Source organism: Microtus oregoni, unplaced genomic scaffold, assembly GCF_018167655.1.
Source record: "Microtus oregoni isolate MIOR12 unplaced genomic scaffold, Mior012 000003F_ref0000135, whole genome shotgun sequence".
Lineage (NCBI taxonomy): Eukaryota > Metazoa > Chordata > Mammalia > Rodentia > Cricetidae > Microtus > Microtus oregoni.
The window spans coordinates 13,096,052-13,123,201 of NW_024543062.1; the positions used below are offsets into that span (position 1 = coordinate 13,096,052).

General features: G+C 47.7%; 1 protein-coding gene across 3 annotated transcripts in view; it reads right to left on the reverse strand.

The window, feature by feature from the left end:
- Positions 1 to 1,683: 1,683 nt before the first annotated feature.
- The window catches only part of Caln1 (calneuron 1), a 474,660-nt gene continuing 449,193 nt past the window's right edge, over positions 1,684 to 27,150 (reverse strand). For all 3 annotated transcript variants that reach the window (XM_041647522.1, XM_041647530.1, XM_041647537.1), the window contains 2 exons: positions 23,257 to 23,413; positions 1,684 to 9,336 (listed from right to left, as the gene is read on the reverse strand). In XM_041647522.1, coding sequence (XP_041503456.1) covers positions 9,209 to 9,336; positions 23,257 to 23,413 — 285 coding nt within the window. In that variant the 3' untranslated portion in view covers positions 1,684 to 9,208. The remainder of the gene's footprint in view (positions 9,337 to 23,256; positions 23,414 to 27,150) is intronic.

Sequence of the window (27,150 nt, forward strand, 5' to 3'; positions counted from 1 at the left end):
GGAGAAGGGAGGAAGATGTGGACAGTGGACCCAGACTCGAAACATGAACTCTGAGACTGAGGACATGGTTCAGTTGGTAAGGTGCTCACCTGGCATCCAAGAAGCCCCAGATCCCACCGCAGGATTCTAGAAACCAGGCTGGGTGTCACATGCTTATAATCATAGCACTACGGGCAACGAGCAGAGGGGTGACACCAGGAGATCATAAACTATAGATGATCCTCTGAGGCTCCATAGAGACTCTGAGAGCTGCCCGGGCTACATGAGATCTTGTCTCAAAACAAACAAATAAGCTTAAAGCTGGGGGCCATGACATGTGCCTACAAAATCCAGGACTGGGGAAGCAGGGGTAACAGGACATCCTTGGCTACATGGCGAGTTCAAAGGCAGCCTGGGCTACACACAACCATTTCTGTAAGTAGAGAAATGAAGCAAACAGTCTCCAGCTTTTCTGGTTGGTTGCAGTTCCCTCTAGTCGCTGCTTTCTGCCTCTCCTCCGGCTTCCAGGTCTGCTGCGATGCAGAGAGACACTTCACAAGACTTCACATGCTGCTGCTATCATGTTGATGTCCACTCAAACACACAGGGCTGCGCCGCCAAGGACTGAGCCCTTTAAAACCAAGAGCCAAAACAAAAGTCTCTCCCTGAAGTTGTCCCTGTCAGGTACTTTGGTGACAGGAAAATCAAAGTCACGAACACAAGGCCCCATTGGCTGTCCTCTCTCATCCTGTTTTGAATCGGTCTTCCTGTGTGCACCCTATTTCTGCTGGGTAAGCTCAGACACCCACTGTGTCTCTCATGGATTCATGTGGTCTCTTCATGCTGTGCCTCTGTATCTCCACATATGCTGATCCCCTGCCTGGTAGTCACTGTGCCAGCCTGCCTTTCCAGGAAAGCTTGCCTGTGGGTAGTCTGTCATAGTGAGTTTAGCATTGTGTGTGTGTGTGTGTGTGAGAGAGAGAGAGAGAGAGAGAGAGAGAGAGAGAGGAGAGAGAGAGAGAGAGAGTGTGTGTGTGTGTGTGTGAGAGAGAGAGAGAGAGAGTGTGTGTGTGTGTGTGTGTGTGTGTGTGTGCGCTACACTCTCACCCTGGTTTGTGTGTAGTTAGAGGACACACTTATAGGAGTTTCTCTCTCCTTCCACATGTCTGTCCTAAGAACTGAACTCAGATCAGCAGGCTTAACCTATTGAGCCATCTCTCTCTCTCCCTGGCCCTATTATTTGAGACACATCCCTCACTGATCCTGGAACTTATCAACTCACCTAGAGTACCTGACCCATGAGCCCCAGGTAGCCTCCTGTCTCCATCTCCCCCAGAGTGGAAATTACAGGCGTGGGCCGCTAAGCCCTCTTTCTGATTTAGGTGCTGGTAATGGCTCAGGTCCTCATGTTTATACAAGCGTTTTACTGCCTGAGTCATCTCCCCAGGCCCAAGGTTGTCTTGATTACCATGTCTGCTCTGAAGCCAGGAGACAAATCATATTTCCTACCATATGTTCCGCCACTGTCAGTTTATTTTCTGGATGCCAATCATCCCGCTTCAGAGTCCCTCCGCTCAATAGGCTGGGCCACCTTCTGCACCCGCTGCTCCTCAGATCTGTGGAACTGTCTCCTATGGGGCCCTGGGAACACATCTCAAGACCCACTGCAAACCAGATCGTCAATAATGAACCGATTCTCTCATCAAAAGGAAAAAAAAAAGAACTTTTATTTTTTTCTATTGCATAAATAATGGTAAATTAGACTCTTTTTTAATAAGATTATATATTTACAGACAAGATTAGTTACAGAAAACATCTGGTACATATATGGCAGTCATTTTCCCTTTATACAGTAAGATAACATGTGAATAATATCGCTTCATTGGATCACTTATGTTGCATGCCAAGTTCATTTATATTAATATTTACATTTGATATAAAGATAATTTTTTTTATTTCACTAACCTGCTGTCTCACCACTTAATAGCAGAAAAATCACCAAACTCACACTACATGAAGGAAACAAAAGAATGTAAATGAGGTAAGGTGGGAAATCGAGATGCATGATTGACATCTGACTGGAACATTCTGGAAGGAGAGGCAAGAAGCTCCTGTTTAGAACAGTCTTTACCTGTGCTTCTGAGACACCCAGCATGTAGGGGTCCAAATCCCAGCCATTTACATCTGTGCTTTGAGAATTAACTATGTCAATGACCTGTCCCCACCTGTGGGCTAAGCTCTCCCATACCTGGCAGGACCAGCCCTTCAGAGTCTGAACAGCTTCTGCGAACATGACCTTGGATCAGTCCTTGGCCAATTAGCTTCTTTCTGAATTCAGAATTTGGGTCAGAGAAATCACACACACACACCCAGGGCCTGAAGCCACTGGACAGCTCTCAAATGGTCCCAGAGTTTTCCATCTATGTGAACTTGTACCAGGAGCTGAGTGAATCTTTTCTCAACAGGTCTTTTCAGGGAAGAGCAATGGGGTCACCTGTGAGCATCTACTGGATCTCAGACTGCTTCAGGGATCAAGAACTAAGAGCAGGAAGCAGGAGTTTATTATTCCCATGGTTTTGTTTAGGAGACAAGGCCTCCTGCTTTAGCCCAGGCTGACCTGGAACTCACAGGCTACTCTGGAACTTGCCACAATCTTCCTGCCTCTGCCTCTGCTCCCATGTTTTGGGATTGTGGGTCTACACCTCTGTGCCTGGCTCAAACAGGCTCAGAGGTGGCATGAAGAAGAAGGGACAAAGACTTGGGTACCCGCGAACTGCTGTGTCCCTGCCTAGGTCTCTTGCTATGGTTGGAGCATTGCTGTGGCAGGCATCTATGTCCAACCCCAGTCTTGGCCATGTAAAGAACAGCTTCAGATTGCTGGTCCTGCACCCCAGACTTGTCATTAGAGATGGTAGCTTTCTGCCCTCTGCAGGACCACATCCACCCGAACTGCTTCCAAGTCCAGTGGCCAGGGGAAAGTCAGGTGGTAACTAATGGTGGGGAGACAGCATGGGCATGCACACTCTTTATTTGGGGGAGTTTCCAATTAGACATCCTCAGAGAGATTTTGGTAGCATCATTTTTTTTGGAATCTGGATTTTATCTCAACCTACAATCTCATAAATTCAAATTCCATATAACCTTTATCGGGAACCAAAGCTCCTTCATTGTCAGGCTGGAAGTCAAGAAGACATAGAAGCTCATCTTGATTCAGCAAACTTTTGGACAACAAACAAAAATGCATCTCCCCTGTGTGTGACATGCGACATGTTGGCTGGGAACCAGAGGGCACAGTTTCCTTCACAGATAGTAGACACCGACAGGAACACACAGCTGCCCTTGGGACTCATGCCACAAAACAAGCTACCCCGAACGATATAACACACAGGACTTCGCAACCTTCTCTACTGGAGATGGACTTTCCACTGGCTTCTAGCAGCAAGGATCCTATTTCTGGTACCCTCCCTTTGGTTTTTCTGTTCTGTTTTCTGGCCTTTGTTCACAGGTTTCAGAGCCTTGGGCAAGACCTGCTGAGGCTGGCAGGAGTCAGTATCCACCCAGAGGAGGTACTACCCTCCTATTGGTGGCATAGAGCTTGTGATTTGGGAACATGCTGATGGGAGGTGCATCCCTTGGACATTCCCAAAGTAGGCTTGATATACAGGGCCTAGAATCTAGCAGCCCTGAAAGAACATTCTCTGTCAGGTCCAAGGATGAAGCAAACATCCGGGTGAAACCTGCATTCTCTGAAATATTCTTTCCCAATTAGCCCATACTTTCTGGAAAATTCTAGTACCTGCCTACTTTCTAGATATCCCCTCCCTCTCCCTGCCCCTCCCCCACTCTGTGTTTGTACTCGTAGCACAGTCCAACTTGTTCTGTAGAAGAGGATGTCCTTGAACTCATATTCCGAGTTCCTGCATCTCCCAACTGCTAGAATTATAGGCATGCCCTATTAGCCCTGCTTGGATAACTTCTGAAAACATATGAAGGACTGGTTTGGAAGCCAAGACATCCACCTGAAGAAAAGGTTGACCCTATAGCCAGAACGTGGGATGTCTTCTCTTGACAAACTCCCCAAAGGAGGAGCTGGATAAGGAATGTTGAGATACAGGGGGCTGTTTTGTGAAACGGATTTTTCTTCCCTCTTGAGTGGGGAGGAGTTTTATTGTGGTAACTCATGCTAGCCCAGAACTCTCTATGTAGCCCAGGCTTGCCTAGAGCTTAACTATTTAGCTCAGACTGGCCTTGAACTTGCTCCACAATCCAGGCAAATGTTGAACTTTAATCCTCCCACCTCAGTTTGTCAACTGCCAGGCCCTGCAAGCATGTTCTCCCATGTCTGGCTGAATCCATCACTCTTTGTAGTATTTTTAAGACAGAACCAATATTAAATATAAACCATTGGCATTAACATGACGGTGATGCATTTGCAGGAAGCATAGGATCCAAGGAGAAGGCCTAGTTAGCTGGTCCACCTGTCCCCTTCCTCCAAACCAACTGTGCGTGGCAAAGGCCACATAGCTGAGAACAGTCCCCTGAGTGTTAGTCAAAGCGTGGATGGAATGAAGCTAAGCAATTGTGACATTTCCATGATCGTGGGGATGGGGTGGCCTAGCGTCTCCTCTATTCTGTCCTGACTATAAATAATTCAAGTGAAAAACTCTAATGGCTGCATAGCTCGTCTACTGCACATGGATTTTTCTCCTCGTGGAGGAGGGGGAACCGGGGAATCAACATGGAGGGAAGAAAAATGGCTATGAATTCTGGACTCTCAGCCCTGCAGGGCATCCTGGAAGAGGCCAGTGAAAACTGCTGATCTGAAGTTGTTTGTGACAGATGCTTCTCAGGGAATGGAGTTCTGTGGTCTTCCAGATCATTATAAGCAGTATGTGCCAAAGTCTAGAAGATCCATCGGAGCTCACCGGTTATCGTTATCATAGCGTTATATAAAAATAAGGACCCTTTTCACGAGAAGGTTCCAGACTCTCTATGTATCTTAGGTAACAGGGTAGATCGAGTCACTGTGGACCGTTAGTGACATAGTGTAGGGACAGGACCTAATATGGTTTGAGGTACAAAACTTAGCACTGTCATCAAGGGCACACGAGGAAACAGTCCACATATGACATGCAGCCAGACATAGCCAAGCCAACCCAACCCAGGAAGCACACCCAACAATTACCTTGTTCATCTTCTCATGATGCCCTCATAGGGTCCCGGGGACACTATCTTAGATTCAAAAACAATGTACACAATACTCTTTGATTTATGACCTGAGTCTGGATTTGAGCCCATAGCAGGAGACTGCAATAAAAGCCAGTTGTTTCTCTCCCTGCTCTTAGATTTTCCAATCCCTTTAAAGTCGACTGACCTGGGACAATGAGGGCTGGGACTGGGACTAGTTGCTCGGGCTAGAAAGGATGCTCTCCTCAACATTCTCTTCCTTCCTTCCTTCCTTCCTTCCTTTCTTTTTCTTTCTTCCTTTCTTTCTGATTCCACCCTTTCAGATACTAGATCACCTGTCATGTAAACTTTGAGACAGGAGCAGGTATGGCAAACACCTAGTCGATGTCCTGGTCCCTGCATATAGGTCACCCAGAACGTCTTGCAATCGCTGAGCTTGTCCAAGAACTCCTGAGAACCGCAGTTCACCTCAATTCTTATTTCTAGCTTACAGAATGGGAGCGCGTCAACAAGCAAGCAAATGCTATTATTAAAGATTACAAGCTTAACGTGTTTTGGCCCGCCAGATGATGTAGGGTGGTGTTACCCCTCCCATATGGAGACAGTCTTGTTCTTCGAGGTGAGATAAAGGGTAGAGGTGAGGAGGCTACCCATACAGGGCTTACTCCTTTTCTCCTGAGTTGGGGCAAGAACTCTTTCAAATACAACAGGGAAAGGTAGGGAAGTCATGCATATTCTTCGGAGGTTGATTCTCCATCCCAGCGGGAGATGGATTCTGGGAGTCAGAGTGCAGGCAGGTAGGATATACAGTGTCTTTTAAGAAAGTGTTCCCTATGTTTATACCTTAGATGCAATGTTTCCATGGCAATCTCTTATAGTTGTCATGTGGAACTTGTACACTTTCTGGAAGCCATCGTTAACAGTTCCAGGGTGGAGTCCTGACTGGGGATTCCATCTACCTCCAGGGACAGTGAGGGGGATAGCTTGTTTGAAGGTGACAGGGTTCAGAGGCAGCCTGTCTTTCTGTCCCAGGTCAAATGCTGTCCTACTGTCTGACATTCATGGAGGCCTGGGGGTGTGGAGCTGAGCTGGTAGCAAGTATGAGCCAGTCACCGAGTCACCTCATGGCCGGGAAGTCTCTGTCACTGATTCCTAAGGCAGCAAAGGCTGAGGCCCCTGCCTCTCCTACAGAGGGTGCCTTAGCAAGTAGGGGAGTCAGAACTTTCTGGAACCATCAGCCAACCAGCTCCTCCTTCCCAGTTACTGTCCTGAGAATGTTAGGGGGGTCATGAACCTCGGGGTAGCATTTGTGTGAACAGACCTGGGAGTGGGGCTGCCTGGAAAAGAATCCCGACACCCTAAACACGTCAAAGGCAGATAATACAAGCAAAGCAGTTAGCAGGCAGGCCAACGAAATGCCACTAGACCTGGTTTCTTGCCCTGCTGTATTCAGTCGCTGGGTGCCGCAGATGAGGAGGATGCTGGGAGACTAACTTCTGGGCCATCGGAGAGAATCTGATGGCTGTTTTCCTATCATTTCTTCCATGCAATCGGGAAAGATGCTGGAGGGTTCGGTTTTGCTTTTTGTTTTTAAAGGGAATGGGTGCTCATGCCCTTTATATTATTACATCTCCACTCATTGCTGAAGGAATCTAAACTCTTCATCTTTGGGGATCAGCCTCCTTCAGTATGGGGCAAATGTTGCAGAAAGCAACATTTGAAGACATCTGTATGTCCCCCCTCAGTAGCTAATCTCAGCTGCAGCATGGCTTCCACCTCCTTTCGGGTCCTTAGAATCCTGTACTTCCAGATGCATTCGCCTGGTTTCTCCAGCATGCCCCCGAGAGGATGCAGTTTGGAGTTTCAATCATCAGCAAGCGATAGGGAAGCACTGCCAGCTATGTTTGCCTTCTCGCTCACACCCGGCAGAGAGAAGGCAATGGCTCCAGGAAGAAACTTAGGGGGTGGGAAGTTGTGCGGTGTATTAATATTCTGTGTCTCTTCCTGTTCTAGTGCAGGAGTCTGGTCCTATGGGGACCATGGTGACTCAGCCTAGGGAAGAAACGGAAAGGGCAGGTTTGCAGAGGGCACCGCGAGAAAGGCAGGCAGGCTACTGCCTGGATGTGCCAGACTCCAGGCAGTTTTAGGAAGTGACTCTGTGCCCCTTTGGGCTCTTGGGACCTCTGACTTGCTCTCTCTTGCCTATGCTATGGCTCAAACCTAGTTTGATTTGTGCTCTTAGTGAATATTCACACCCTACAATGGGAAAAATATCAACAGCCGCCCTCCACACTACTGGGCAGAGGGCTGTAGAGGTGAGCTAGAGGAAGACCCTAGAAGGAGAACTTGCATGATCCAAGTCTAAGGCGGCAGTAAGGAGGGAGAAGGGAGGGAAGCTAGGCTAGAGGAATATGCATCGCACCAGAAAAACCCTACCCGGCTGCAGGAGAGAGAGGGAGGGAGGGAGGGAGAGAGAGAGAGAGAGAGAGAGAGAGAAGCTGTTGGCCTCAATGTGGCTGGAGGAAAGGGTAAGAAAGAAGGAAGGAGAATCAGGAAGCTTCCGCCTGAGATCCAAAGAAGCAGGGGCAGGACGATTTCACTACAGAGATAAAGACTTGGGCTCAGAGAAACACAAAGGGAACTAGCACATCTATGGATGACAGGCAATCTGACCACTCACACTTGAATTCATAGTGAATCTAGGAAAACTGAAAGAAATGAGTCTCAGCCTGCTGCTGAAAACAGACCCCAACAGAAGTGTCCTGTGATCAGGAGTCAAGTCTCCATCACATCAACCACGCCTATTAAACACCACGTGCTCTCTCTCTTTTTTTTTAACGAGTCACTGGCACAATCTGAATATCTTGAGATATTAAGCAAAATCCAGTCCATACAGCCAAGTAATCCTTCCAGCTTTTCTGCACCAGGTTCTAGGTCTCTTTCTTTTAGCTGGGGAAAGACTCACTAAGAAAGTCCAAGATGAGGGAAGGGTTTAGGTGTACACCAATCTTAACTTACAGATGTTGTCTAGCATGGAGACTCAGAGGGGCTCTGTTATTTTGGATGCCCAGGGTGTGGGCCTCCTTGGGAGCAGGCTCAATTCTTCCCCTCCCCCAGTAGCTTCACCCTTTGCTCCCAAGAAGCAGGGATGAGTGTGAGTTAGAGAACAAATTCCCGTCCAAAGTAAGCGGTTAGGGAAGAACAGCATCAAACACGGAGAAGTCTCTTGTCTGTCTATGCTTCTGGGTTACAGACACACCCGGGCTATAATTTTTTTTTCTTTTCTCTAATGGTGGCACAGGCAAGAAAAGCTGGGAGCCAGGCTCTCTGCAGATTCCAAGATGCTGGTGCGGGATGGACTTCAGAAACAGAAAGCCAAGTGCCAAGGAAACCAACCGAGAGCGCCCCAGCTCTTCCGACAGGAGTCCTGTAGAAAAGGCAATAAGACCAGCAGTGCTGCAAGGAGCTTGAGCCCTGCCTAATGGCTTTCCCCCTCATGCCTTGGGGGGAGGGGTCTCCACTGGGTGGAGGAAGGAAGCCAGGGTGAGATGGACAGTCCCCTTTCCAGTCGCAACCCAGAGGTCAACCTCAGCAGGGAGTTTCTTTGGGTCCCTGGGTTGAAAGAATCGGGGCATGGATGGAGGTGAGTGTTGTTCATACTTGTCTTTTCTTCCTCGCTCTGTGATGCCACCGCGATACTTGGATGGCTACTGGAATTCCAAGACGAAAAGAAAGCAGTATTTTTTCCCCCTTCGGAGTTGCTACTGGCGGTTGAAGCAATAATTGAGAACTCCCGGGTATTTATTGCATTGGGAAACAAAACCATGAAAGCATTTGAAGACAGCCCTTTAGTGTCCCTGCCAAGGAGATGGAGTTGATCCGTGATCCCGGTTACCCTGCAAACTTGAGTTCTTTACTGAACTGTACCAACGACTGCATCCATCCATAGGTCCAGATCTCCGGTGTGGAGGAACAGAGTCTGCCCGCGGGGCATGCACATGCGCAGTGAGCTGGCAACGCGGTTGTGGCTGGTGGGAGGCTGCTACTCCATGCCGCTCCGCAGGATCTGGTTGGCTGCAATCAGCATGACGCTTATGATGAAGGCCATGGCGAAGGCGCATATGAGGCTCTTGCGGACGCAGGTCTGCCGGTTCTGCTTCTGTGAATGAACTGGGGGAAGGGGTGGGAGGAGAGAGAACAGAGAGGTAGCTTGAGACAGCTGTATGTTTTCTCCACAGCATAGACTGTGGCTGGTCTAACCAACTCAGGGGATGGATACTATGGGGCTCTTAGCAACTGCTGAGCAGAAACTTCTGGCGAAAGGTATACGATGGTAAACCATCCCTACCAGAACTGTGGTCCATGAGATGTTTAGAGAAAGGTTTAGACAGCTGGATATAATAGACCTACAGCGAGTCTCAGAGACAACAATTTCTGTAACATTCTAGAATGAGTTTCCGAAAAGACACCGTGCAGCCATTATCACCCCCTTTCTGTAACCAGCACTGATAGAATGAGGTCTGGAAGCTTTCCAGCATATGGTATGTGTATGTCTTGTTTGTACCTGTCACATGGCTGCCCAAGAGGACAGTCCATTTTGTTTGTTGATACACTTTGACCAGCTGGGAATTTGCCTAGTCGCCTAGGCTGGCTGTGTAGCGAGCCCCAGCAATCCACCTGTCTACCTCCTCAGTCCTGGGATTATAAGCACACGCTACCACAGCTATGTGAAAATCAGGTTCTCCTGCCTGCAAAGCAAGCATTTTACCAAACCAAGCTGGCTCCCTGGTGTGCTTTTGGAGACTCAATCACCTCTCAATAGTGCCACCACTTGGGGACCAAGTCTTCAACATAGGAGCATCAAGAAGACACCTCATAGCTAAACAGGACATGGTGGGAGGTTGATACAAAAGGCGCTGTCCTGTTCATTGTTGAGTCACTGAACCAGGTCACCAGGAGGGAGTCTGGGAGTTCACATCTTAATAAGCTCTCCCAGGGTCTGGGCAACTTTCGGTTGATTTGAGAGGCCTGGATGGAGGTCAGATTGCCAGAGACAAAAGAGGGGTGTGTGAGCATGTGTGTGTAGTGTCTGTGGTTTTTGCTTGGGCTGTTGGGAAACATGGTCTTTCAGATTTACCTGCTAAAGAAGACTAGGGACTTGGGATAAGACTTGGCTAGGAAAGTGTTTGCTGTGCAAGCATGAGGACCTGAGTTCGATCCCCAGCAACCACATAAAGAACTGGCCATGGTGGCAAATGCTTGTGGTCCCAGAGCTGAAGAGAGAGAGGCAGGTAGGTCCTGGGGCTCCCTGGCCAGCCAGCCCAGCATACTTGATGAGTTCCAGACCAACCAGGCGGGTGGCCTCTATGTACTTGCACATCCACACAACACACACTCACCTACGTGTGCGTGTGGACCAAGAAGACTGGCAAAGCCAGATATGGTACATTACAATGCTAGCTACATGAAGGCAGTCAGGAGAATTGTGAGTTTGAGGCATGGGTTGGCTACATGGTAAGACTCTGTCTCAAAAAAAAAATAAAGCACTTTTTGAAAAGTAAGAAAGAGAGGGAGGGAGGGAGGGAGGGAGGGAGGGAGGGAGAGAAGAAAGAAGGGAGAGAGAGAAAGAGAGAGAAGGAAGGAGGGAGGGAGGGAGGGAGGGAGGGAGGGAAGGAGGGAGAAAAAAAAGCAGGCTAGCAAGATGGCTCATGGGTAAGGAGCTTGCCATCTGGCCTGACCCCCTGAGTTTGCTCCTGGAGACCCACATGATACAAGGGTGAAAACTGATGCCTGAAAGTTGGCCTCTGAGCACCGCAAGAGCGACCTCCCCCACACCATTAGCACAATAAATTAAATAAGTAAATAAATAATGTTTAAAGGAAGCAAATACATAGAAGACTGGAAAGAGGAATGGACCAGTCGGGCCTCTCAAGAACGCGAAGTCCAGTCTCCTGCCGTGTTGGGACTCCCCCGGGCCCTGTGGAAATAACAGACTAACGAGTAGGAATCAGGCCATGTTTTCAAAGCCAAAAAGAGCCTTCCGTAGGAGAAAGGGCCCAAGGGTTTATGAAGGATCTCTGAAAGTTACTGTCAAGCCAGATTCACCGTGAGCCTGTGCCCCCAGCCATGGCTCTGGTTCCCTCTCCAATTTGCCGAGATCCTCTACCCAGAATCCCCTAAGTCTCGTCTTGTTATCGTTAATCCTCCTGGATCCACCAGGCTTGTGCTTCCCCTGGGTGATTTAGGAGTGTTTTTGTGGTTCGATTCTCCAATTCCTGATTAACTCTGGGTTTTAAGCTCTTAGCTGAAGGAGGAAGTTTTGTTTGGTGTGGAGATGGGCTTCTTCTGGGAGTGGGTACACTGAAGGAACAAAATGCCAGCTCTTAGGGCAAAGGAGATGGCGTTTAAGAAGGAAAGGATGGGGCTCAGTTGGTGAAGTGCTTGCCCAGCATGCTGACGCCCTGGGATCCATCCTCACTGCTGCATTAAGAAAGGATGGGGTGCACACCTGCAAACTCAGCACCCAGGAGGTGGAGGCAGGAGGGTCAGTCGTTCAAGGTCATCCTTGGCTATGCATTTGCAGTTCAATTTTTTGTATTCCCGGAGATACATGAGACCCTAGCTAAACAAATGATGAACCAGGCCAAAAAAACAAAACCAAACAAAACAACTGCAAATGTGTTTGTGGCTTGTTGAGGACCAGCTGAGGTATTCTGGGCCTGCGCCTGTGTAAAAACTGTCCTGCCACACTCCATCCTGAAGGTCTGTGGAAACCTTCAGCCACAGAAAATGCTGGCCCACGGGGGAATGTGTTCATAAAAACCTCTCTTTTTGAAGGATACTCGGGAAACAAAATAACAGGTGACAGGCTTTTATTCCCCTGTTAAGTTGTGGCTATGATGTGTCTCCTACACACTGATGTGTGTGAACACGTGGTCCCTTGCTGGTGGTGCTGTCTGGGGACCCTTCGGAGATGGGAGTGAGTCACTCAGGGGGTGGACACAGCCACACTTCCTATCTTCCTGATCCTGGCCTCCCTAAGGGAGGTACTCATGTCTGCAGTGATGAGCTGCCTCTACCGGGAGCCCTGCCCCTCTGAGGGACTGTATTAAACCCTGAGACCAAATAAATCTGCTCTCCCTTAGATGACTTCCTGTGAGGATTCAGTCACACAGAAGAGAAAGGTGACTAACATATCCCACCAGGGCCGCTTCCTCTTTGATCTCGGAATCCTTCAAAGCCTGGGAAGGGAGAGATAAGAGGTGCCTGAGAATCCAGACAGGCGTGTCCAGCCTTCTGACACTCTGGAACAATGCTGTCATCTATAAAGTTCATGCTAGACAACTGTGCTATTCGTTGTTGTTGTTGGTTTGTTTTTTTTTTAAAATCATGCCCGCAAGCGATACAATGTTTTAACTAACTTCACAGTTTCGTGTTGGGCTGTGTCTGTAGCTATCATCAGTTGCAAGCCGGGCATGCCAAATAAGCTAGAACAGCTGCAAACTGGGCATGCCACAGTTAGGACAATGTCTTATAAGCGGAGGAGGCCTTCTAGAACATTCTGAGGCCATAGTAGCTTGGAAACAGATCTGCACTGAAACCTGTAAGTCCAGCTCAGTCCTGGGTGGAAGATTGTTTTGCAGTGAACCCAGACATCACCAGAGAGCAGAAATTGTACAGTGGAGCAAAAATATAATGTCTTTTGTGGCTGGACCTAACCCTCAATTTCCTTATCTATAAATTGGGGGTGATAAGAGTCACCTTGGAAGAGATTTAAAGACAAGAAAGGATTTAACTTCGAGAAAGGATATTGCTTGTGCCCAATTCCAGCTGACTTTCTTTTTTAAAAACCCAAGCTGGTTTATTTCATACATGTGGGCATGCGTGTGTGTGCACTAGTGTTTGAACAACCACCTTGGGTGTCTTTCCCCAGTACCACTCACCTTCTTGTTGAGACAGGAACTTGTCATTTAGGTTAGACTGACTAGTCGTGTCCCTGCTTCTGCAGCATGGGGTTACAGGAACGTGCCACCAAGTCCTGCCTAGTTCACGCAGATTCTGGGAATGGAATGTAGGTCCTTATACTTGCAAGGCAGATACTCTATAGACTGAGCCATCTCCCTAGCCCTAGAATTCATGCTGAGTTATTGGACATCCCTCAATGAGTTGATTATTGTGCTGATTTTATGTGCATGGTGCATGCAGAGTTGGATCTCGCACAGGCTGGGTGTGGTGTCTTTCGATAGATGCAGGGCCTTCAGGGCCAAACAGCAAACGCCAAAGGCATTTGACAAATCACAGAGATGTGATTTGAATCCATGGTTTGCTCTGCCTTACAAGCTCAAAATCTCTGTATACACTCTCCCTGACCCTCTGCTTGGTGACAGCGAACAGGTATCAGAGACTTGGTGTGGCTGGCAGGGGCCTGAGCCAGGACCTGGTTCATTTTCTTGCAACTCTCTTAAGGCCCATCATTGGCAATTTTATATTTGCTTTGCATTATATTGCATCAAATAAATATTATGTATTCTTAGTGTCTATTCTTTTCTTTCTGAGTCCTGGCCTTGAACCTAGAGCCTCTTGTCTGCTGGAGAAGTCACTGTCGCTGAGCTACAGCCTCTGAGCCACAGTTTCACCCCTTGCTTGTTTTATTTTGTAACTTGATATCATTGTTTTGGAGACAGTATCTATCTTACTATGGAGTCCAGGATTTCCTTCAGCTTGCAGCAACTGAAGCCAGAGGCTGCCTCAGCCTCTCAGACTGGGATTTAGGCACGAGGCACCACAGCATGTTTATTTACTTAAAGATTTATTTTTGTTTTATTTATGTGTATGCCTGTGTATAGCTAGCGTGTAGTTGTGAGTTCCCAAGGAGGCCAGAAGAGGGCGCCAGATCCCTTAGTGCTGGAGTTGCAGGAAGTTGTGAGTCACTCAATTTGGGTGCAGGGAACTGAACTCCTTTGCAAGAGAGCAGCATGTCCTCTTAATCGCTGAGCCATCTCCCCTGTCCTTTCCTTTAGATCTGTACTTATTAACCTTGCTATGTCCCCAGCAGGCTTTGAACTCACTATGTCTCTCAGTCTGGCACTTAGGAGCTCTGAAAAGTCTAAACTCTGAACTTTAGTTTCCTTTTCTGTCAAAGGAGCTAACAGTAGGAGTCCTAGGCACTAACAGAATTAATTCAGAAGCTGGGGACATGGTTCATTCCATCGAGTGCTTGTCACACATGTGTGAGGACCTGGATTGAATCACCAAAACCTATGTAAAAAGCTGGGCCGGATGGCACCTGAAGTCCGGTTTCACAGGCCTGAACTGCCAGTACTGGGGAGGCAGAGACAGGTGCATTCCTGGGGCCCACCTGCCAGTCAGTGTAGCTGAATTGCTGAGCACCAGGCTAGTGAGAGAAACCTAGCTCTAGAAAGGTGAAGATGAAATCTAGGGTGACCTCTGGCCCACACACATGTATACACACGCATGCATAAAACTTAAAAATAATCAAATCGTCTGGGCAGTGGTAGCCCATGCCTTTAATCTCAGCACTCGGGAAGTAGAGGTACGTGGATCGCTATAAGTTCGAGGCCAGCCTGGTCTACAGAGTGAGGTCCAGGACAGTCGGAGCTACACAGAGAAACTCTGTCTCGAAAAGCCAAAATAAATAAAATAAAAATAGTGAAGCAAAATCAAATCACCACAAAGATTGCTGAGCTGTCCCAACTGAGAGCTACGGCCCGCCATGACTGGCTAGAGAAACACTAGCCTGCCTACTTGCCTCCCCTGGGGCTGGAGGAAATGCCTGCTTCTTTATTCTCCCATTCGCTGAGGCTTCCAGTGCAGAGCCGAGCACACCTCAGATGCTTGCAGGCCTCTCCTGCACTTCTTACCTTCATCAATTCTCCCTGAACTGCTGCCAGGCTCACCTTCCCAGGGCCCTGCTTGGTATGCAGCCCCGCTCCCTGCAGACATCCTGCACATCCCTGCGCTGGCTGCCATCCCAGGAGTCGCAGTCTCCAGCTGCCCTGCTCAGCTGGAAAGGCCACATCTCACTCCTAGACCCTTCTTGCTGACTTTTCCCCGCATCCCTTTCCTTCCCTACTCCCTTTCTCCTTTCTTATCCTCTCCTTCCCTTCCTTCTTCCCCTTTTCCTTTCCCTTCCCTTTTTTACTCTCCCCTCCCATTCTCCCATGTTACCGTGGTGCTGGACTACTGAATCTGGGGTCCCACACATCTTAAGCACACTCCGTACCACCTAGCTCCCTCCTTGATTTTAATAACCCGATGCTTAATATCTTCTTATTAGTCTAGCTGCATAGTTCACACATCAAAAACCACACACTTCTAAAGCTGTGTAACCATCCTAACTGTTTAACACAGAAACATTTCTGCTACCCGAAGAAGAGACCCAATGCTCATGAACATTACTTATCATTCTCCTCTGTCCCCAGCCCCAGGCAGCCACTGACCTTTCTGCTCCTGTGGATTTGCTGCACGTGTTGTTGCATGGCAAAACCCTGCAGACTGTGGGCTCTTGTGTCTCCTTCTGTCTCCTTTACAGACTGGAATTCTGTCTGTATTGGGGGTTGCCTCAGCATTTCATTTTTTTAAAACTTTTGAGACAGTGTCTCATGTAGCCCAGGCTCGCCTCGTTCTCGCTATGGAGCCAAGGATAACCTTGAACTCCTGATCCTCATCAGGTCTGGCATTACGGGCATGAACCCATATGCCTGGCATCATCCCATTTCTTTCTACTGATTAATAATATGACATGATACATTTTGGTTTTAAGTTTATTATTTTAGGGCATTTGGATGGTTTTGATTTTTTTGGTCTATTTTGAACATTTGTGTACATGGGTTCTTTTGTGTGTGTGCTTGTGTATGTATGTGTGCAAATGTACACGCGTGGAGGTGCTTTCTGTTTGAGGGCACGTGCACATGTGTTAACATGCACATGGATGCTCCAAGCTAATATCGATTTCTTGGGAAGCATTTTATCCACTAAATCATCTCCACAACCCTCATGTACATGTTTTCAGATAGCCCTGCCTTCTGAGGTCCCCTGGCTACAAACTTAGGAGTAGGATGGCTGTTTTATATATTAATCCCATGTTTGACCTTGGCGAGTTGGCTCTGTCGGGGGTCATGCTATATAGACTGTTTTTATGTCCATCTTCCCATTATATTTCAAGCATTCTTTTTAGTAATCGACAGATCAAGTGAGCAAGTGGGCTGCAGGAGGCTGTGCAGGGTGTACCAGTTGAGTTTCTGTTTTCTTATCCCCACCCCTATCCCCCAACTTGTTAACCAGCTCTATAAACCAATGGACTCTGTCTGCTGGCAGGACCTGGGTTTGCAAGGGTGTCCTTTAGAGGCAGTCTGTCTTTGCACTTCTTATTTCACACCAACTCACACAGCTCCACCGGGCAGATGACAGGGTGGCTCTGGAATTCTTCCCTTGGACACAGGAGTCTGCACAGATGTTGACACTGGCTAGCTGAGCAACTTACAAGGTCTAATGAGTTTGCAATCCCTCTGGTTCAGTGTGGATGCTGGCAACTGGGCAGCTTGTCTGTGGAGCTAATGGCTTGAGGGTGAGGGGAACTGATTCATGATCCTGGTGCAGATCTTCCGCACTAGCACTCCAGTAGGAACTCTGAGTTTCAGGAATGGGTATACGAAGTGGGTGAAACCAATTCCAGCTCCTGTGATTCTCAGGATGAGCAGGGACCACCCAGTTTGGAAGCTATAATTGCTTTTGGATCCTTTTGGCTAGATACTTTGAGTGTCCTTGAGTTTTGAATGTGAGATGTCCCTCACAGGCTCATGTGTTTGAACATACGGTCTCCACTAGGTGGTGCTATTCAATCTGGGGGAGAGTGTGGAACCTTTAGGAGATGGGCCTTACAGGAGGGATCGAATATTGGTGGGAGGAGACATGAGGTTTTGAAACCAAGCCCCACTTCCTGTCCACTCTCTGCTTTTTGGTCTATCGAGATATGAGGTGTCTCAGACACAGGCACCGACTAACGTGAACAGCATCATGCCTTCCCCACCCTGGCTCTTTAAACTGTGAGAGAAAATAAGCCCTTCTCCATCAACCTGTTTTTTCTCAAGTGTTTGATCACAGCACTGAGCAAAGTAATACCCGGTTTAGGAAATTGGCTCTTGGCACAAATGGAGCAAACTGAAAGGGACTTTCCTTTTTATTTTTAAAAAAGAATTTATTTTTATTTATGCACCTGTGTATGTGCCCAAATGTGCAGGCTGTTAGATCCCCTGGAGCTGGAGTTACAAGTGGTTGTGAGCTGCCCTCAAACTTGAGCAGTATGTGTCCTTAACCACTGAGCCATCTTTCCAGTAAAGATTTAAAGATTTATTTTGCGTGTGTGTGCGCGTGCACACGCGTGCATGCATGCATGCATGCCTTTGCACACAGAGGCCAGAGGAGGACATCTGATCCCTCAGAGCTGGAGTTGCAGGTAAGCATTTGAAGCCAACGTGTTTGGGCCCTGGGATCTAAGCTCGGGTCCTTATGATTCTACAACAAGCTCTCTTAACCACTGAGCTATCACTCCAGCCTGGAAAGGGAAAATAGAACTCTACCTTGATGATATTAGCTAGCATTACCAGGGGAGACCTGCAGGGGGAGATAGAGGATGGAACTGTAGGGAGTGGAATGAGGTTGGCGTTTTATGATGCTTTTGTGCATCATAACCTCTGCTTGTACAATTCAAAGCCAGTTCACTTGGTACCACAAAACCTCACTCTCCTCCTCTTAACTCCTATGCTCTTTAGATAGCTGTGCCTCACTTCTGAGGGTCCTACCCTGGGCTCCTGGTGTACAAATAGCACTTTGTGTTGACCTAACTGTCCTTCCCTTCCTGTTGATGGTATCTTGCACATTCTGTTTTTGGGATCTGTACTGCTCCATGCAGTGAGACTCTCATCCCAAGACTTCACCTTCTACTCTATCACAAGCCAGAAGGACGGAGAATGGTACACAGCTCTTGGTATGTCTGGGGGTGGACATGGGGGTCAAATAGGTTTGAGAAAGGGCCCTTTGGGGGGGATGAGGAAGAGTCCTGGGAGGGGAAATCCTGTTATCTTCTGAGCTTGGCCAAGAATGAAGCCAATAGAGAGGAAGGAGAGGAAGAGAAAGTGACAGTGAGAAGATAAGATACAGGGAAGGAGGGTGGAGAACAGAGGAGGAGGAAGAGGGAGGGGGAGAAGGGGAAAGAGAACAAATGAAGTTAAGGAAGATGAGGGAGAGGAGCTGTTTTGCATACTTATCAAAAACAACTCTCTGGGTCTTTGGTGTCTTAGGATCTCAATTGGTCCTCAGAAAAATCTGTGTACAAAGTTGTTGTAGAAAACCCAGTGGGGTCCCAGATAGAATAAAAATTCCTCACTCTCCAACTGACGCCCTAAGTCTGTTTTCAAATATTGCTTTGTAAGTTTTCCACCGGCTACCAGGGTCAGCTTCACATTTACCTCCTGCTCAAGCCAAAGGCTTAGGTTTTATTTCAGGAAAGTCACAGGGCAGGCCAGCTGGAAGCAGATGGTCTGGGTGACATCTTGTGCCCTTTTCATTTGGATGGGCCCAACGCATCCATAATGAACTCCCAGGTGACAAGGGAGGTGACATCATCCAGGTGAGCACTTGCTGACGGGACAGGAACATTGTGACTTCAGAAGGGATGACTGCCCTGGTGACCTTGGATTTGACTACAGAATTCTTCCTGATCTCCTGTTGTGCCCCGACATGTTTGTATCTAAGTATAACTGCCACTGTAAAATATTTGAATTGAATAGATAAAAAGAAACAAAACTCAGAGAGACCAAATGACAAGACCACAGAGCATATTTCATTCCTCACCAGTGTGACTGTGCTGGCTAATATTAATTATTAATGTCACTGGATCTCCAGTGAACCGCTGGGCACACCTGTGAGAGATGCTCTTGGTTATGTTAATTAAGGTGGGAGGAGTCCTAAAAGTGGGCGGTACCATTCCCTGGGCTTGAGTTGCATAAAGAGGGGAAAAGCTAGGAGAACAAGAGCATTCATTACTCCCTGCTTCCTAACTGTAGGTGCAACATGTCCAGCTGCCTTGCGCTTCTGTTGCCTAGACTTCCGCAACATGGTGGACAGTACCCTGAAACAGTGAGCCCAACCAACCCTTTCTTCCTTAGGCCATTTTGGCGATGATATTTTACCACAGCAACAGAAAGTGAACCAAGTAGCCAAATGTCTGACAGAAACAAAGAAAGACAGGTTAATGGTGGCTCCTGGCTTCGGGGACTTCGGTCCACAGTCTCTTGGTCCCCCATGCTCGGGCAAAACATTATGGTGTTAGAAGTTATGGCAGAGGAGAGCTGATCACATCATAGCTGATTAGAAGCCCGGAGTGAGCCAGGAAGTGGCCAGAGATAATATACTCCCAAGGACCCAGCCCCGGTGACATACTTCCCTTTAGGTCACGTTACCTCAGGTATGATGTCCCAGACCACAAACTTTCCAGAACTCCCCAAACAGCATCACCATCTGGGGACCAGTGTTCATATTATGTGTCTAAGCCAGGTGGTGGTGGCGCATGCCTTTAATCCCAGCACTCGGGAGGCAGAGGTAGGCAGATTTCTGTGAGTTCGAAGCCATCCTGGTCTACAGAGTGAGTTTTAGAACAGCCAGGGCTACACAGAGCAGCTCTGTCTCAACAAACCAAAAACCAATAAATAAATGAATAAATAAATAATAAGAAAAATGTGACGTTCATGTTTAAGCCATATCACAGTCAGGACAGATCTGTAGCCGAGTACTCCAGAGATTGACCTTCCTTGACCTTTGCTCCTCTTTCATCAGATGGAGACTCGGGGCACAGAGAGGCTCAGCCATCTCTTCCCCAGAAACTACTTATTTCTCGGTGTCCTGGTTTCATCTCTGTTGCTGTGACACATGCCTGCAGGAAAAAGCGACTTAGGGAAGCAAGGGCCTGCTTTGGCTCCCAGTCCCCAGTTACAGGCCAGCGTTGTGAGGAAGTTTCAGGAGGCACTCGAAGCATCATATCTGCTATCGAGAGCAGAGAGAGAAAGTGCATGGGTCCTTGCTTGCCTGTTCTCAGCTAGCTTTCTTCTGTTTTATAGTTCAAGACTCCGTGCCCCAGGAACGATGCTGCTCACAGTGTCTGGGTCTTCTCCTACCAGTTGGCTTAGTTAAGACAATCCCCCGCAGACACCTGACTAGATAATCCCACACTGAGAATCTCCTCTCAGGCGACTATAGGTTGTGGCAAGTTGACAACTAAAAACTAACCAGGTGGGACAGATGTTTAGGAACGTGTACTTCTCTTAAGAACTACAGTTTGACCAGGCAGTGGTGATGCACACCTTTCATCCCAGCACATGGGAGGCAGAGACAGGTGGATCCCTGTGAGTTCGAGGCCATCCTGGTCTACAGAGTTCCAGGACAGCCAGGACTGTCACACAGAGAAACCTTGTCTCGAAAAACCAGAAAACAAAACCAAACCAAAAAAACCCTACAGTTTGGTTCCAGCACCCACATCAGGCAGCTGCCTGTAACTCCAGGGGACCAGATGACCTCTTCTGGCTTCCAAAAGCACTCTACTTATGTGCACACAGATACACACACAATTGGAGATGAAAATATTAAAAAAGCTAACCATTACACCCAGGCGGTGACTTTTGTTTCGCTTCCCCTCCTGTGCCTGTTGTCAGAATGTCTAGGGGAGTTCTGCAAGGTGGGACTCCAATGACAGAAAACAGAGAGCGGGGAACTTTTCCCGAGAGGATCACACAACCCTGCTGCTCTTCTCTACTTGGCTTCCAGACACCATTTGGTTCCACCAGCAGTGAGATAGAAAATGAAAAAGGACAATGGGATGCTACTTGAGAGGGAGATTTGGGAATGTCTCCAGCAAAGGACCTCTAGAGACAAATGAAGAAACCAGGGGACTGGGGAGATGGCTCGGTCAGAAAAGTTCATGGAGACCTGAATTACGATCCCCTAAGACCCATGGAAAATGCCAAGCACGACAGCACACATCTGTCATCCCGCTGCTGAGGAGAGACACGGCAGAATCTCTGGGGTTTGCTTGCCAGTCAGGGTAGCTGAGTGAACGGACTTCAGTTTCAGCAAGAGACTCTGCCCCAAAAATGAGGTGGATGGTCACAGGATGTCAATACCTCCACATACACACACGTGCATGCACAACTCCCCTCCACGCTCACATACACACATACAAAAATAATATTAATTAAAAAATTAATCAACCTCAAGAAGCCTCAGCATTGAGTATGTAATAAAACTTTGCTGATGGCTAAGTATGATATTTTAACGTAATTACCACATACCAGTTTCCTTCTATTCGTTAGACCAGCTGTTTTCCTCTAAAATACTTTTTTTTTTAGCTCTGTGTGTGTGTGTGTGCGCGCGCGCATGCAAGTTTGTGTGTATGTGTGTGTGGGTGTGTGTGTGATGCGAGCACGGGTGCCCTCAGAGTGCACAGGAAGGCCTTGGATCCACTGGAGATGAAGATACAGGCGGCTGTGATACACCTGCTGTGGGTGTTGGAACCCAACTTGGGGCCTTTGCAAGCACCATGTCTTCTTAGACACTGAGCCACCTCTCTAGCCCCCCAAACAGTTGGTTTTCAAAGCCTAAAACAGGGATAGACTTTTAGCTTCCCAGGACCTCTTGAGTGACTAGGAAATAAGCTTTGTGTTCCCCTCTTTTTTTTTTTTTTTTTCACGAGGCCAAGAAATGTTGACCCTCCCTGTGTCTCTTCTTGGAGTTCAGATGACTTGCTCCTTCTGATAGCCCTTTGGTCAGGTTGCTGAAAGGGCTCCATCCCTGAGCTCTTTCTGCTCGATGCAGCTGAGAAGCCCAGAGCTCATCCTTCCCAGGGATTCTGTGAAGCTGATGTAATTAGCCTGACATATGTAGATGAGGGAACACAGAGGAGCTACACAGCCTGCCCAAGGTCATTCAATTAGCCAATGGCAGATTCCGCGGGCTCCTTCCACCATCCCTGAAGCAGCTAGCCTCCAGTGAGCAACAGCAAATCTCCCCAAAGCCACAGAGCCGACTCCAGACTCAGAATGATCCCAGAAAGGACAAAGTCCATACAAGATCTTCTGAAACTGGAAGTCTGAGCCCTATACGGTGGGATGTGCAACAATCTGAGAGCTCTAGGGATTGAGACAGGACAATCTTGAGTTTGAATGAGTCTGAGTATAACCTAGGCTACATATGGAGACTATATATCACAAGAATGCCAGATAGCAGCAGCAGCAAGAACAAGAAAATCTAACAAAAAGGAGGAGGAGGAGGGAGAGGAAGAGGAGCAGGAGGAGAGGAAAGCAGGAGGGGCAAGAGAGGAGGGGAAAGGAGGAGAAGAAGGAGAAGATGAAGAGGAGGAGGAAGAGGAGGAGAAGGAGAAGGAGGAGGGGAAAGGAGGAGAAGGGGAAGGAAGAGGAGGAGGGGAATGGGAAGAAAGAAGAATAAAAAGGAGGAGGAAGAGGAGGAGGAGGAGGGAAAGAGGGACTAGAGCAATGGCTCCGTGTTGGCTTGAGGTGCCTGCTGTATAAGATGAGGACCCGAGTTTGATCCCTAGCAGTCACAGAAAGGCTGGCCGAGCACCACAGGTCTCTAACTTCAGCACTGGTGAGGCAGCGAGGGCTGGGCTCTAGGAAATCACTGGTCAGAGCCAACCACACTGAAACAGTGAGCTCCAGATTCAGTGAAAGACCCTGTCTCCCTAAACAAGAACTTGATAGCGGAAGGTGCCTGGCACCAACTTCTGGTCGCCACAGGAATGGGCGTTTGTATTCCATTCTCATGCACCTGCACACATGTGTGTACACGACCCCAAACATCTGCACACAAAAGGAAAAAGAAAGGAGGAAGAAGTGAAAACAAACCCATAAGGCAGAATTAGAGACACTGTATGTTCTCTGAGCTGCTCTGTTAACTTAGCCCTGATTTTTTAAACGTTGGGACAAGGCTGCTTTTTGTCCTGAAGATTGGTAACTATAGGGCATGTGGAGGCCCTGGGTGAGCAGCCCAGGCAGGTTCACCTACCTCCTTCAAACTCTGTCTGGCAATTCCCCGAGGTCTCGTTCAGACTCTCCTCCTCGTTGATAATGATGTTCTCGATGTCCTTCATCGTCAAGTGGTCCCGGAAGGCGTGGTACAGGATGTGCTTCAGCTCCTCCAGGGTGACCCTTTGCATATCAAACTGCAGAGATAAAGAACCAGAAGAGGGCTGTGAAAATGGGTGCAAACTCAGCTGGGGTACCATCAGCGTGCCCGGAAGCTCCCCAAGAAAATGAGTTTCGGGATACCAGATGAGCAGCATTCTGTCTGCTCGGCTCCCAGCATATGTGAGGTCTTACTGGGGACAGAGTGAGTGAAGTATAGCGTCCTTCATTTAGGAGACAAAGAGTAAAAGCTACTTGCTGGCTGGATTGATCATCGGCCAGCCATCTGCTGTCAACCCTCCGCATTTTAGGTACTATAGCGTGGTGCCATACTTTAGACGGCGCATATGTTTCTAACATCCTATCATTTCGCAGGAAACCAGCCATTCCCATCTTGAGTTTCCACTTTGGACAATGCATATGTTTCCATTTTTTTCATCATTTCCGAAGGAAGCAGCAATTCCGATTTTGCTTTAAAGTGTGAACTTAGACATGTCTGCTGGGGTTTGACTGTGAATTCCCTCCCCACCATCCCTCCAACAGCATTACGTGTTGGAAGTCTTGGTGCTATGGTGCTGAGGTAGGGGAAACTTTAAGAAGTGGGACATGGGGCTAGAGAGCTTGTTCTGTGTTAAGAACACTTTCTGCGTGTCCAGAGGACCTGAGTTTGGTTACTAGCATCTACGTTGGGCAACTCACCACTGTCTGCAACTCCAGCTAAAGGGAATCAGGTTCCTTCTCCTGGTCTCTGAGAGTGCATGCTCACACATGGTACACATGCATATATTCAGGACCACATACATACACAGATAATAAAGACTGGATTTTTTTTTTTAAAAAAAGAGGTGGGACTTGGTGGCTGGTTAGGTCACTGAAGGGTGCCTCAGTTCCAAGCTAGGTCTCAGGGTTTTTTTTTTCTGTGTGTGTGTGTGTGTGTGTGTGTGTGTGTGTGTGCATGGATGCACACAAGTGAGTCTATGTATGTGTATGCACACACATATATTCATGGGAGCACATTCATGTGGAGGTCTGATGTTGTCTGGAGTCATCCTCCACCGCTTTTCCACCTAACTCACTGAGGCAGGCTCTCTCAATCAAATTCAGAGCTTGCCAATAGGGCTAATCCCCCTAGCCAGCTTGCTAGATTCCCTGCCCCCACATCCCCAAGGCAGGATTACAGGTATGTATGCCACCATGCCAACTGAGCATCTCCCTGGGTACTAAGGCACTGGACACTGGTCTTCAGGCCTGCATGGTCAGGACTTTCACCACTGAGTTATCGCCCCAGCCCCACAAATATAACTGTTATAAAAGCCCGAGTCACTTTCTGACCTCCTGTCTTCCCATATGATCTCTCCTGCATGTGTTCCTGCCATTGTGATAATGTCTACCTCAAGGCCTTCATTAGGGGTAAGGGAGCGTCGGTACCCTGCTCTTGCCTTTCCAAAGCTAGAGCCTGCATCAGTGTCTCCTCTGCAAAAGGGATTCCACTAATGACCTAATACAGTAGAGTCGTTATTTTTCTCATTGCTATGACCGAACACCCGGCAAGGCGACATAAGGAAGCATTGGTTTATCTGAGTTCACAGTCCACCAAGGTGGGGGGAAGGCACGGGCAGCAGGAACTTGAGGCAGCCAGTCACTTTGCATCCAGAATCACAGAGAGAGGGATGCTGGTGCTCAGCTCACTCTCGCCTTCATATCCAGTCTCAGATCTCAGCCCATGGGATGGAGGGTGGATTCAGCTCCATCAGCGAACCTGACCTGGGAACTTCTTCCCAGACACGCACCAGAGGCTTATGTCCTGTGTGAGTCTGCATCCTATCGAGTCAACAGTCAAGATTAATTAACCATCACACAAATGGGGATAACGAGGGCCCATGGTTGAAATGAGTACCTACAACACTGAAAGCCAAGTCCTACACATTTTGCTCTCCTTCCTGTCTTTTCAAGCATTTAAAGAGCATGCACCTAGTTCTAGGAAATTAAACTGAGTTACTGAAACTTGTCGGGGAGGTCAAGATGATTCAAGTCGAAAGCCCTGCATGAGTCAGAGCAACAGATGGGCATTTGGACGTTGGATGTGTTTTCTGCATTATAGTTTAGCGACTTGTCACAAAACTAGGCGCGATGTCCCCCTTCACATTGGATAAACGAGGAAAGTAACCCATGTGCAGGAACGAGGCACAAAGAAGGCAGAGGAGAATAATTCTGATGCGGAAATGGGATCCTCCTGTCTTAGTTAGGCTTGACTGTCAACTTGACACAGCCTAGAGTCTCCTGAGAAAGGAGTCTCAAAGGGAGGCATGGTCCAGATCAGATCAGCTTGTGCAAATATTTATGGGGGACTGTCTTGACTGTTAATGGATGGTGTGTGTGTGCGTGCATGCATACACACACACACACACACACACACACACACGCACACACACACACACCACTGTGGGTGGTACCATTCCATGGATAGGTGGCTCTGGGGCTATGAGCAAGCTCAGATAAGCCCTTTCCTATCTAAGTTTTGGGTCAGAGTGATTTATCAGGGCAACAGAATAAAGTCAGAACAGCTCCTCTGCCATGGTCAGAGATGAGTAATGTTGACGTCAATCAGATTCTTTGGGGGAAGAAATGAGTCATTACTTCTTAGAAGACCAATGCAAGAGGTAGAGTGCTGCCTGGAAAAAAATTAGACTGCTTTTAAGAGCTTCCTGACATTCAAAAACTAGGCAAAAAGATTGACCAGAGGCTAGGAGATGGGAAATAAAGATACAGGTTCCCTGGCTCCACTGTTTGGTCTGAGTCTTATAATCATTAGAAAATAATGTGGCATGCTGGGCAGTGACGGCATGTGCCTTTAATACCAGCACTTGGGAGGTAGAAGCAGGCAGGTTTCTGAGTTCAAAGATAGCTAAGGCGGCAGAGAGAAGCCTTGTCTAGAAAAACAAGACAAACAAAATACACTGTGGCTTGTAAAACAAATGGTCCTCAGCAGCAATGGGTAGAAGACTTGGTATCCAGCTGCTGGTGATGTTGAGAGGAGACTGGACATGAAGGCGTTGACTTCATCAATGGATTAATCTATTAATGAGACCATAGCTGAATGGATCCTGTAATGTGAGGTGTGTTTCTGTATATGTGTTGCTTTTATTGGTTGATGAATAAACCAATAAAATATTTGGCCTAGGGCAGAATATAGCCAGACTGGAAGAGATAGAGAGAGAGAGTAGGTGAAGTCAAGGAGATGCCATGTAGCTGCTGAATGAAACAGACATTCAGCAGCTACAGAAACTTTGCAGTAAGCCACAGCCTCAAGGCGATACACAGATTAATAGAAATGGATTAATTTAAGATGTAAGAGTTCGCTAGAAATATGCCTGAGTCATCAGTCAAACAGTGTTGTGATTAAAATAAAAGCAACTGCTGAACTTTCCAAAAGATGGGACAGTCCTTCAGGGTTCCTGATTCACAGAAGAAACTGCCAGACATTCTGCAAGATACAGAAGAAAGCAACTGATAAACTTTACAAGGTAGAATAGATCTTCAAATTTCCTGCTTCATGGAAAAGTCTGCAGGATACTATGGGCCCATAGGCTGAAGATGGATACCCCAACATTACAGAAGACTGTGGAGAATTGCCCAGGCAGTAAGATGTCTCTGTCAATTCTAAAACTTTGGAAGTTGCTTACATTGTACTTCCTGTTTACTCAAGTAATATTATTTCCCTTCTCAGGTCTTTGATGGGGTTGAAGACTAAATAGCCATAGTTACTTTCCTCTCA